The sequence below is a fragment of the Lotus japonicus genome, chromosome 4 (genome assembly GCF_012489685.1).
Source record: "Lotus japonicus ecotype B-129 chromosome 4, LjGifu_v1.2".
In the NCBI taxonomy this organism is placed as follows: Eukaryota; Viridiplantae; Streptophyta; class Magnoliopsida; order Fabales; family Fabaceae; genus Lotus; species Lotus japonicus.
The window spans coordinates 81,245,065-81,257,658 of record NC_080044.1 but is presented as its reverse complement, the minus strand read 5'-3'; the positions used below and the strand labels follow the sequence as shown (position 1 = coordinate 81,257,658).

The 12,594-nt window shown below is 35.5% G+C and overlaps 1 protein-coding gene and 1 long non-coding RNA gene across 8 annotated transcripts; one reads left to right on the top strand and one right to left on the bottom strand.

Annotated features, from left to right (window-relative positions):
* Positions 1-234: 234 nt before the first annotated feature.
* Positions 235-4,200, bottom strand: LOC130711596 (probable serine/threonine-protein kinase PBL17). Of its 4 annotated transcripts, none has more exons than XM_057561277.1 (7): positions 4,015-4,154; positions 3,737-3,886; positions 3,334-3,614; positions 2,921-3,056; positions 2,049-2,185; positions 1,251-1,374; positions 235-914 (listed from the first exon to the last, which is right to left on the bottom strand). In XM_057561277.1, exons 2-7 carry the CDS (start codon positions 3,810-3,812, stop codon positions 511-513), a joined length of 1,158 nt encoding a protein of 385 aa, XP_057417260.1. In that variant the 5' UTR covers positions 3,813-3,886; positions 4,015-4,154; the 3' UTR covers positions 235-510. The 4 variants fall into 4 exon arrangements, with proteins under 4 accessions (XP_057417260.1, XP_057417261.1, XP_057417262.1 ...); XM_057561278.1 differs by having other exon boundaries at positions 3,984-4,117; XM_057561279.1 differs by having other exon boundaries at positions 3,334-3,611; positions 3,737-4,200.
* On the top strand, positions 550-11,368 carry LOC130711598 (uncharacterized). 4 transcript variants are annotated; one of them, XR_009010730.1, is made up of 11 exons: positions 550-687; positions 787-934; positions 1,047-1,123; positions 5,961-6,138; positions 6,433-6,480; positions 6,592-6,672; positions 6,774-6,843; positions 7,844-7,912; positions 8,027-8,105; positions 8,962-9,029; positions 11,057-11,368. It is a non-coding gene; the product is annotated as an uncharacterized LOC130711598 (long non-coding RNA). The 4 variants fall into 4 exon arrangements; XR_009010727.1 differs by lacking the exon at positions 6,433-6,480; XR_009010729.1 differs by lacking the exon at positions 6,433-6,480 and having other exon boundaries at positions 1,010-1,084.
* The last annotated feature ends 1,226 nt before the right edge of the window (positions 11,369-12,594 follow it).

Genomic DNA, 12,594 nt, shown 5'->3' with positions numbered 1-12,594 from the left:
TCATTTGCGCTGCTAGTGATATTAACAGGTTTCAGCTGTAAATAGATTTTAGAAGAACTAATCTATCGAGATATATATGCATGTAAAGTTGGAATCAAACAACTATCAAGTATCAACGTAAATAACATTTCGCCAGATGTTCTCATATAAGTATCCATTTTGACGGGGCTAATGATTTGCTCAACTGAGTGCATTTAGTATGGAGAGGGGGAAAAATGTTGAACAATAATGAAATATTCCAATCAAAAGCATGATGATGATTCAAAATTGCAAGTAATAGTAACAGAAGAGAATTGCTAAGGCTACATAATTGCCTTCACCAAGTTCAGCTCAAAGCACATAAATAGCTGGAGACATCAACCAGGATCCAACCACTTTTAACATTTTTGTACAAAACTTAATTGCCACCAATACTGGTGAAACTTCAACTTCTAGAACCTGGCATGGAGCACAAAATCTGGTGAAGAACATCAATTATAGTCATTTGAAATAACCTCTTCATTTAAGGGTTCACCCCTCAGTTGGTTTGTCATTGCTGCCTTTTGGTACCTCATAAATGGTTATACTGCTACCACCACTTTGAAACACTTGATCTTCCTCATTTTCTCCCTTTGTTTGAAAGTTTTCAAGAATTTCAACAACCTGGCTCATGAGAGGTCTGCCTTTGGGGTTTTGGCTAAGACATAGGTATGCTAAATGTGCCACCTTTATCGCAGTTTTACTTGAATACTGCCCGTCTATTTTTGGGTCTAAAATTTTCAGTAGTTTTTTATTATGATTCAACAGTGGGCGTGCCCACTCAACCAAGTTATGCTCTCGGCTGGGCCTGCTCTTGTCTAATGCTCTCCTACCAATAAGCATTTCAAGTAGCACCACCCCAAAACCATACACATCACTTCGTGCTGTCAAATGCCCTGTACATATTGACAAACAGGTTAGATAACAAACATCAGTTTTCCATACTTAAAATATTTAATATGTACTGAATGTTAGTCCTCAAAATAACAAGGTAGAAGAAATTTAGAGGATTCATGCAATGTATGCAGGGTTTCATTTCCAACAACAAAGTGCAGAAAAAGGCCAGGTGATGTCTTGCGACAGTTGTTTGTGTCAACTTAGAATTGTAAGTAGCATAAATTTTGATAGGGCAAATGCACTTTTTTGGTCACTTAAAAATCTTAATGTTTCAGAATTTTTAGAAAAAGGATAGGTGACAAATAATTCAGCATGAACGACTTTAAATAACTCACCAGTCATAACATATTCAGGTGCAGCATATCCATATGTGCCCATTACTCGTGTTGAAACATGGGTTTGGTCACCCATCGGCCCATCCTTTGCAAGGCCAAAGTCTGAAAGTTTTGCATTGAAATCCTGCAGGTTTATACCTCAATATTAAATAGTTGAAGCCTAGACAAAATTTACTTGATTTAAAGTGGCATGCAAGTTAACATTTAGAAAAAATGATGGTTTGTTCTTCTACATTACTTTGTGTGTGTGTGTGTGTGTATTTATTTATATATACTTGCTCTCATGAGAGGAGTTAATCTCGTCCATACAATCATAATGGAAATTAAGATTAGATTTAAGTAAAATAAAGTCAACCATACATGTATGATTTTACAATCAAGATAAACCCCTCTCACCTCTCACGCTATTCTAACCTGATAAGCCCCATATGAGTAGGAAAGGAAAACCTTCTCCTACTATTTTATAAATACATTAATATATCCTACTGGAGAAGAAAATAGAGAAATACAGCTGCTAACTTGCTGAGGATAAGAATCCAAACCACAAAAAAGTTGAAACTTGAAAGACATATCAACTAAGCAAAGCTCATCAATCTCTCTCCAATCTGTAAGTGAAATCCTTCTAAAGAAACCATTAAGATGCTAAAGTATAACTTTGTCCCAAGTCTTTTCAAATTAAACATATTGTAGAAGCCACTTTAGACAAAGCTAAAAATCACAGTTTCTACAAAAATAGTTCGCAATGAAACTTAATTTTACAGATGTTTTTATACGTATGTAAACTAGAAGACAACAAACCGCATCTAGCAAGATGTTCGATGTCTTGAAGTCACGATATATGATGGGCCTTTCTGCACCATGAAGAAAAGCAAGCCCTTTCGCAGCATGTAAAGCAATCTTCATTCTTTTTGACCAAGTCAATGTTGAGCCCACTCCTACCATCAAATAAACAATGGTGTGGTTAAATTTTCCCGTATCCAATTTTTCCTTTATTTTTCAATTACACTGATTTATGAATGCACTTAAATTGAAGGGTAAGAAAGATGAAATATATTCAAGGCCTCTTTACCAGAAGGAGTTGTGCAACTTGACAATTTGGGCTAACCTAACTCTACTCTCAAGTTTAGCTTACGGGTGATGATTTCCCTACCCCTTATATGAACTACTTTGCTCATATCTCAAGGTCTATGTGGAACCTGAACACAACCTCCTCACGCCAGGGATGGACGTGTGGAGCGTGGAGGGTGAAGTTTGCAGGACTAGACATTTGTGGGTGGCTTAGTAATGTATCTAAGATAGACTTCAATACCATCTTGAGAATTTGGGTTAGGCCTAACTATACCCCTAAAACTAGCTTTCCCTTTACAAGGACTACTTTTGTCATCTCTAGCTTACCCTTTACAAAGAGGGAGGACTGGAAGCTGGCCTACAATCTTAAAGCTCAAGGAAGGTTTACCACCACCAACCCACATGGTGCTTATATAATTGAGCAAATCTTTTAGACAAAGAGATAAATATGTATGACTTGGTCAATACCAAGAAAAAGCACAACCTCCCTGCCCTGGTACTAATCTAGTTACAAGTAATATGTTCATTATGCGAATAATGCAGTCTCAAAATGTAAGTCTGACTCAAATAACATTCATTTTGCAATTTGATGCAAAACTTACTGCGGAAAAGATGCTTCTCCAGGCTCCCACTCGCCATGTATTCATAAACCAATAGCCGGTGTTCATCCTCGCAGCAGTAACCAATAAGCTTCACGAGATTTGGATTGCTGAATTGACCTAAATAGTTAACTTCAGCCTGCAAAGTAAACAACGTCAAGCCATTAAGTTTGGTCCTCTCCTCTCCAGTGCTTACTTGTATCAACTCTTTCTTTCAGTGCCACTCTAACTATCAACTGTCATTGTTTGTTCCAAGTTCCAACACAAAAAAATTAAATCCAAGCATCCATTACTTTCTCTCCTCAAGTCCCTTAACTCCTAACCCTAACCCTATATACTATATAGCAGTCATATTTGTGCAATAAGTAAAATATGAATCCTAAAAACAAGTGAAAAAGGAGAATGAAGAGACGCACGAGCCATTCCCGATCGCCTTGAAATCCTTCGCGATTAAGCTCCTTAATGGCGACTTCAGTGGATTTGTAACCAGACCTGACACTATCATCTATGACTCCTTTATACACAACTCCAAAGCCACCCTCACCCAAAATCAAGTCAGGACGAAAGTGCTTGGTGGCGAGCCTCAACTCCTCGTACGTGAAAATGTGAACGTTGCTGTATCCAGCACCTTGTTGAAGTTCCTTGATATTCATGGAGCCTAATGGAGTTGGCGTTGATCGACCAGATTCATGTCCTACTGAACCCTAACTCTATGTTAGTCTCTGATTAATTGTTCTTCATAGCATAGTAATCAATCAATCAATCGATCAACAATGAAAATTGAAAACACAAACGAACATACCAGATCGTCGTTCATACCTGCAGATTTAGGCTTTGAATTTGAATCCGAGACCGAGAGGCGGTTTTGCTCTTCAATGCTGAAGCAAATCCCCATGAATCTCGATCTGAATCGGAAGTGAACAACGCCACATTCAGATTTATTCACATTTCATTGTCCGATTCGAGATTCTTCGTCGGAAATTGAAAGGAATTGGAATTAGAAATGGAAATTGAAGTTTGAAAATGAGAGAGAAAATGTGAGAGAGAATGAGAGGGTTTGACAGACAGAAAGGAAACGAGTGAAGAATGATTCAAACCCCAATGCAATTGCGATGCATTCCACCGAAAGCGCCAAACGAAACGCTTCCAATCTTCTTCTCCCCCTTTTCCTTTCCACTTCCGCTCTATTTCCATCTTTGCCATTTATCTTTCGCATATATCCACACTCGTTCGAAAAATAATTACGTGTCTTACAACAAATAATTGGAAAGTAATGTGTGAATTTATTAAAATTACATACGTAATTGGAAAATGTCTCTAGACGATCAATCATGTAGATAAATAAAGTGAGAAATGAAGAATGAGAAACAAGCAATGAATGTGATATATGATGTGATGCGATCAGAAGAAGCGAAAAAATAGGAAATATAAATTATGTGTTACTTATATCTGATTTAGGTATCATGCAACTATAGATTAAACACTCACTACTACAAAATATATGATTCTAAGTTTCTAATAAGTAACATCGAGTATCTTCTCATGTACGTTAAAAAATGAGAGTATAAAAACTTAGACTCGTTGTTTCTAATAAGTAACAACGAGTAACTTCTAATCTACGTAGCCTACACAAATTAGACGAAAAAGATTCTTTAATTCATAAGCAATAAAAAATTTAGATTAAAAAGCTTATATAGTTAACATCTTAAGGAATAAACGTACACGATGTTTATTTGATAATTAGGTTGATTTGTTCAAAAAAAGATAATTAGGTTGACGGCCTACTGGCCTATGGGAGCCCATAAGAAAAGGGCTAAGACCAAAATTCAACTCAAGATAACTATTTTTTTTCTAATAAAACCCAAGATAAACTAAAAGGCCGCGGCAAAAAAATAATAATTAAAAAGGCCAATGCCTTGGTTCCTCAAAAGCAAAACAATGTTTACTTTCTGAACAAAACAAAGTGTTCAGTCAGTGACCAAAAAAAATGTGTTCACTCTAATTTTATTTTGGAGTTTTGACTATGCACTTGTTGGGACGATCCATGAGTCACAATTAAGTAATTAAGTAAATGTTGTGTTAATCGATCAGATTTATCTCGTCCAACAACTAGTTAAGCAAAACAAAGTCGACACAAATTAACATTGAGTAATTAAAGATTATCCAAGCGTAGCCAACTATCTCGGAAGTTTTCCCTTTTTTTTTTTTACTGAGGCCCAACACCTCAATTGGTCAAACCGTCTCTATAAATGCAAGTTTGACTGTTTAAATTGCACAAATATTACTCATTTTATTATATATTTGTTCTTCTAAGACTTCGAGCTTTTCCTTCTTCTCATACATGGATTTGAGTTTCAGCATGCCTGTGCGGTAGTTCCTCGTTGTGAAGTTAGAGGTAGAGTGAAAGAAAAATATTTTTGACTTGGTACTCTTTTCAAATCATTTTTTGAAGGTGTGGACAAATACATTCTTTTTCCTATTAACATGGATCGACAACCTAGTGACCTACAAACAATTATACGCCTTTTTTAATATATCAATCCTGTTTGGATATTTATTAAGACATGGGAATACACTACTAGAAAAACTAGTTTTCACATCAGGGTTTTCACATCGGTTAATCAATTACCTAATGTAAAAGATGACGCGGTGGCAATATTGAAATTATGGTGAACTTTTATGATAGTTTTCACATCAGTTAGGAATATGTCTGATGTGAAAAGTAATTAGGAAACACTTTTTACAACGGTTGTTAGAATAAGCGATGTGAAAGCTAAATGCGGTGACATTTTTGAAATTTTAATGAAGTACTTTTTACATCGGTTATAATATAAGCGATGTAAAAAGCCCATCTTTTCTTTAGTTTTCACATCGGTTATATTATAACCGATGTGAAAAGTCTCAGTTTTTTGAGTTTTCACATCGGTTTTGTTATAACCGTTGTGAAAGATCACTCTTTTTTTAATTTTTACACTTTTAATGAGATCCCCACTTCGAATCGAAACCCTAAGTAATATGCGTTCCCCTCCTCTATCCCTGACAGACATCCTTCCACAGCAGCTGCGCACCTCCTTCCTCTTCTCCGGCAGCGCGCGCCTCCTCCCTCTCCTCCGGTCGCGCGCGCCTCCTTCTTCTCCTCCGGTCGCGCGCCGCCTACCTCTCCTCCGGTCGCGTGCCCCTCCTGCACTCTCGCCGAGCCTCTTCACGTCTACAGAAAAAAGGTAAGCATCATTATTTTCGTCTGGTTATATTCTGAGTTATTTTCGTCTGGTTATGTTTGCTGCCCTTGAAGCTTTCCCTCGTTGTTGTTCTCATTTATGTGCTGAGCCCTTTTTCAGTGCCTTGGGTGTGAATGTGATAGTGTGCTTATGCCTTGGGTTCTAGATTAGGTTGTGATTCAAATATTTTGTTGGTAATTTGTATCTATGTTGGCCCTGATTTGTGTCAAATGTTGTTGCTGGCCCTGATTTGTGTCAAATGTCAAATGATATTTGAATCTTGTTGTGTTTGAGTAGCTCCAAAAATGGACTCAACCCAATGTCAAGAGAATGGAAACAAAGATGGTAGTGTCAAACGATTAAATCCCTATATTCCCTTCACTCCATTGAATCCCTAAATCGTGAATCCGTAATACTCACTCAGATTCTCCTTCTGGTTTTCTCTCCTGTTCGCAGGTCCCTCCCTCTTTTCACGCAATCCCTAAATCCTTGCTGAAGCTCAAATCGTCGTCGCACTGCTGGAAGCTCTCAACTCAGGTACCACTTTTTCTCACCCCCAACTCAAATTTAGCCGCATACTCACTCACTCTCCTCCACCGCAAACTCACCCTCACCACCGTCTGTCGTTAAACTTGCAGGAACAACGGTTCACTGCTGAAGCCCACCGCTGTCGCTGCCGCCGTCGCACTGCTTGAAGCACTGCCGCAGGTACCTTCTTCATTTGTGTTTATTTTTCCCTGCTGCTGTGAGACTCTACTTTCCTCTCGGAATTGGTTAATCTCTTATTTGAACTAGCTTGGGTTTGGATGTTGCTCTATGTTAAATTGGTAGCAGAGACTCCTATGATTTGATGGCTTCAATCTAATAAGGATTTTTGGTTGGTCAGAGTTATTGGGTACTTACATTCTATTATATTGCTTGTCTAGTCCTGTTCTCTTTTGTTTGACTATAACTTACCTTTGTATCCATTTTGTTCTTGGGTACTTTTGATGATTTCACCTTGTTAAGATTAAGTTCCTCGGTGACAATTTGTTCTTCTGGATTAAAGGTCTATAAGGCTTAAAAACTTTCATAAAGAAAACTGATATTTTTTCTGTCATGCGCTCGGTTTGGAAACCAGTGGAACATGGGGTAAAGCTTCATCTTTATTTGATATTCTCCTTCAGTGTTGTAGATAAAACGTCACAAACCTTTTTCTTTTCCTTTGATGACAGTGGAATTGGGAGACTATAGTCATTAGAGTATCATTCTTGGTCTTCATTCTTATAACAAAATATATTGTAAGAATGCAACAATTTTTCTGAACCACCGTTCACTACTTTTAGGAGTGTGGTTATCTGGGAAGAACTGGATGATTTCATTCTCGTTTTGGTGATGATTGCTTGTCTTATAGCGGGATTTTACTTATAAAAATACATCAGCTGATTCATATCACACTTTTCTTGGACAATCTTTGACTCTTTGCTTAAGGTGTGTTATTGTTTGTGATTTTTGAGTTGCCATGTTCCTTTGTGGCATAAGGAGCTAAATTATTGGCCTCTTTAATTCAAAACATTATTTGCCTCTTAATTCAAAACATTATTTGCACCAACAGTGGTATGTTTTCACACCATTTCCTGAAACTTACTATGTGTATTGTTACTGCTGGTGCTTAACAGATTCCAAGCATGATTCATTAACTACTTTGAGTGTTTGCCATGTGATGCAGTTTTTAGTGGAGCTGAATAGTAATAATGCACTTCATGTTCAAGTGACTATTGGGACCCTTATTTTTCAGGTAGCTTCTTGAGTTTTAGATGTTAAACACTTAAACTCACTAACTTTTCATAAAGAAACACTAACACTTGACTTAACTTGTTCATAATTCTTTCTTCTACACTTTTTATATCAGAATTGTATCTCTTGCTTTTTTGCTCAAGGGAGAAACTTGGGTTGTCTAGAACTTTCTTGTTCACACCTTGCAACTCCAGGTAAATGTACTTTGTTGCTAGACTATATTGAACACCTAGTTATATTTTACAAGCATTATAGGCCTCATTGCTAGATTTTGTGCTCTCTCTGCAATACAAAATCATGTTAGTTGCGCACTGCAATTAGCTGGGAGGATATTTTCGTGTAACCTAATTGTGGCATCAGATGAACACTCCTAATAATATGTGTTAAGCAGTTATTGCCAAACAAAAATTACTACCAAGTAAAGAAGTTAGTATTTACGATAGAACACCGCAAGAAACAACAATTTTGTTGTCCAAACCTACGCAAAGCGTTGATTTGATATTTTATTTCACTTAAAGATAGTGTCAGCTCACTGAACAATATCACACTATGGATAGAAGAAATAAGGAAGAGATTATGCTTAGTTTGGTAGGACATATTTTGTGCAGAGAGAATCATGAAAGATAGGTAGGCCAAGGAACCTTGTATGGTTTGCATTGGGAGGATCTTAATCCTATATTCTCCTTATCACTAAAGATTGAGTCACAAAAGTTATATAATAATGGAAACTGCAATTGGAAAATGAAATAATATTATGAAAACGCAGAACCAGTCCTGATATTTTACGTCTTCCACACGTTCGTTTCATTGTCTCCCATGGATGCGTTCAATTGTTAATTTGAGACTAGTGGAGGTTCTTTTATGTAAACTTTTTTCTCGTTGGGTTGGGCATGTGTAGTCCTTTAGAGCATAAACATTTTCTTTTCAAGTAGAATACAAATCTAGTCTATTGAAAAAGCACTGCTGACATAATGGATGAGCTATTTTCTTTGACAATTCTGACTTGGTCTGACTTTGTTTTTATCTTACCTTTCTTTTGATACTTTGCAGAAGCTTGGCACCTGTTGTGGAAAGGTACTTAGCTTGAGTTGAAAAAACAGTAGCAGCTGAGTTGAAAGGTACTTTGCAGAAGCTTACCTATCTAATATTCACTTTAAAACTATTTTAGGTTGTCTTTGAGCATGTCTTGAACATTGAAGTGTGATATTTTTCTGGTTGGATGGAGTAAATATTTTCAATGTAAGAGAGGTGTGTGATCAGAGCTCAAGGGTAGTTGGTTTCTGGGAATTCTTTTCCATGATATATTGTATTCTGTTAGAGTATGCAATATACTTAGTCATTACAAGCTGATAATTTATGATGTGAATAGACTCTTAGTGGGTTAGTTTCTGTACCCAGGCTCTAACTGGTTACAAATCCTTTGAAAGCTTGATTGGTTGAGTGCTTGTTGTTGAAACTTGATTTGATGTGGATTGGGATTATTAGCGTCGTTTAGGTTTTGGTTGATTGAGAGAGTTTAATGTTGGACCTTAGCTGAATAATAGTTTAGAAATGAATTGATTAACATAAACCAGTACTAATTTCAATCAGCTGAAGTCAATAGAACAGTCACTGTCTGGCATATAAAATTTACTCAAGTTTGACTATTATATAGATTGACATAAGAATTAAGATTAACATATACCTAGTGAGAGTAAGATTTTAACCTTTTTCATGAATCAGGTTGCCAAATTAAAATGTACTAAGCTAATCATTGTAAGGCTAAATTTCTGAAAAAATGACTAGCAGGGATCACAACAGTCATTAAGGAGGAAGTTTATTGAGTTGACTGAGGAGTAGCCAAATTCATCATTCCAGAGAATTCAGAATACAGTAAAACTCACAACTTTGAAGTTTTCAGAACCAAACATGTGGATATTGTTGTACATTTCATCAGGGAAGATGTAAATTCTGGTTTTCTCAAGTTGATTCATGTTCCTTCCATCCATCAGTTGGCTAATTGCCTTACTAAACCCCTAAAAGTGCTTCACCTTCCAAGCCTCACATGTTCAAGTTGGGAATTTTTTATATCTATCTTCCAATTTGAGGGGGACTATTACAACTAACTAATATAGATCAATTTAGTCACATGGTTAATTGTAAACCAGTTGCTAACTGATTAGTTTTTAGTTAGCTTCACTAACTTAGTTATTGGTTAGACTTAGATAGAAGTTAGTTAGATCTTCATTTCTGTTTGGCAGTGTATATATGTACCTTACTCTGATTCCAGAGATCATTGAATTGAATCATTCAATCACTTGCATTCTTGTTAACCAAGACTCCTAAAAGTACAAGTTATCAGGTTAAAATTGATGAATGGTTCTAATTCTCTTACACTACTGATGGAAGGGATTTGGTTCGGTTCTTTCTAATGGGAACTCATATCAAACAAAAACGAAGAGTAATTCAAGATAGGTCTATGACCAAGAACATGGGAAATTTAGATGCATGCTCAAGAGTAATTCAAGGAAAATGAGAATGAGAATAGTGGAAAAGAGGAAGAAGCCATATATATGGTGATGGAGGAGAGTAATTTATATGTTGGAGCAGCTTGTGTTAGTGAAGTAGTACAACTTGTTTGGTAAAAGTTGCTGTCATCTTTTCAGGAAATCATAAATTTTAACATCTAATCTACATTGTAAATCATACTATTAACATATCTATATGAAGGCTCTTTGAATGTTTATGCTAATTATTACAACTTGTTAATTTTCAAAAGTCAATGTAAGCCAAATGAGCCTAACACACCAAACCGATATATGACTTTAGAAAATTCAAACATGCTATCTTATTGCCAATTCTTAAATAGTTCAATCCCATCTTTTATTATAAAAATTCAGATCAGAACAAAGTAAAAGATCAAATGGAATCATTCTAAGCCAAAGAGCATTTTAATTTTAGTTGGCTCTTGTGCTAACCTTTTCTTCTCATTTTCATGAACCTTGCCTCTTCATTCAAACATCTTCTTAAAGTGATTCTTAGAAGTGATTATGATGCTTTCTTAGAAGTGATTGTGCCTAAACAGTCTGAATTAAAGTTTGGGCAACTTGTTTTTTACATTATAACATGGATTGTTGATCTCTGTATTTATTGCATATGTTTATAGGGTTCAAAGTTGCTCACCTCCGCTGCTCTCCTAATTTATGCTTATGGTGCTGGTGGCTTTCCTGCTTGGGGCATTAATTTGCTGAACTGTTGCTGTTTTGCTGAATTGTTGCTGTTTAACTATTTTGTCATAATTTCATGAGCAGTTGCTGTTTAACTACATTTAAAGAACTAGAATTGCTGAATTGTTCTAGTTTTTTAGGCTATTATGTTTTCTTTTTTGCTGGGACCTTGGATGTTTAACTCACTTGAGAGAGTGTGTTCTCAAGATCTCTTTTTATTTTAATAAATTTTCATTAAAAAAATATGTATATTCAGGTCAAATTCGTGTGAAAAAAAAAAAAACTGGTTGAGCATTCACATCGGTTTTCAGTCTAACCGATGTGAAAAGTATACTTTTCACATCGGTTTTTTGTCTAACCGATGTGAAAAGTATACACATTTCACATCGGTTTTCAGTCTAACCGATGTGAAAAGTATACTTTTCACATCGGTTTTTTGTCTAACCGATGTGAAATGTATATGACAGAACCGATGTGAAAAGTGTACATTTCACATCAGTTGGCTGACTGAACCGATGTGAAAAGTGTACATTTCACATCAGTTGGTTGACTTAACCGATGTGAAAGGTATACTTTTCACATCGGTTATAAACCCGATGTGAAAAGGTTAGGAGATACCACATCAACATTGTTTACATCGGATAAAAACCGATGTTAAAACTCAAAAATACCCGATGTGAAAACTAGTTTTTCTAGTAGTGATAGTTTTTTATTATAAGGCTACAACACTGTCAACACATCTCTATATATTAGAAAAGAACAACTTCTAGCATGACGTGTCGCTCTCACAGGCTAAGTTAGTGACGTGTCGCTCCCAGATTAATTCTCACATAATATTTTACATGTAAGCTCTTTCTCCTTGGCCCCACTTGCCACATGTGCCTTGATTTTTACATACCTTATTTCTCCTTAATAAAAAAATACATTTTTAAATTTTAGATTTGATTAGGATTTAGGTTTTTTATTTCTTGATTTTATCTTAATTTATTTTTGATTTATTTTTAGAGTATTAATTAATTTTTATGGTATTTTTATTGAATTTTCGGATTTTTAATTAATTCCGGATTTTATGAGTTTTTATTGTGATTTGCTAGATTTTGATAGTTTTTATCTATTTTTATTTAGTACATTTTTAAATTTTAGATTTGATTAGGGTTTATGTTGTTTATTTTTGTATTTTATCTTAATTTATATTATTATTTATTTTTAGAGTATTAATTATTTTTTATGGTATTTTTATTGAATTTTCGGATTTTTAATTAATTCCGGATTTTATGAGTTTTTAGTGTGATTTGCTAGATTTTGATAGTTTTTATCTATATTTATTTAGAACATTTTTAAATTTTATATATATTAGAAAAGAACAACTTATAGCATGACGTGTCACTCTCACATGCCAAGTTAGTGACGTGTCGCTCCCAGATTAATTCTCACCTAATATTTTACATGTAAGCTCTTTCTTCTTGGCCTCACTTGC

What these genes read in the sequence shown, in the direction of transcription:
- LOC130711596 (XM_057561277.1), bottom strand. Translation starts at nt 3,812, where the DNA reads ATGGGGATTTGCTTCAGCATTGAAGAGCAAAACCGCCTCTCGGTCTCG. An exon ending in AAGGCGATCGGGAATGGCTC is followed by an intron (nt 3,057 to 3,333) that starts GTGCGTCTCTTC and finishes TTTACTTTGCAG; the next exon opens with GCTGAAGTTAACTATTTAGG. An exon ending in ACCTGAATATGTTATGACTG is followed by an intron (nt 915 to 1,250) that starts GTGAGTTATTTA and finishes CAATATGTACAG; the next exon opens with GGCATTTGACAGCACGAAGT.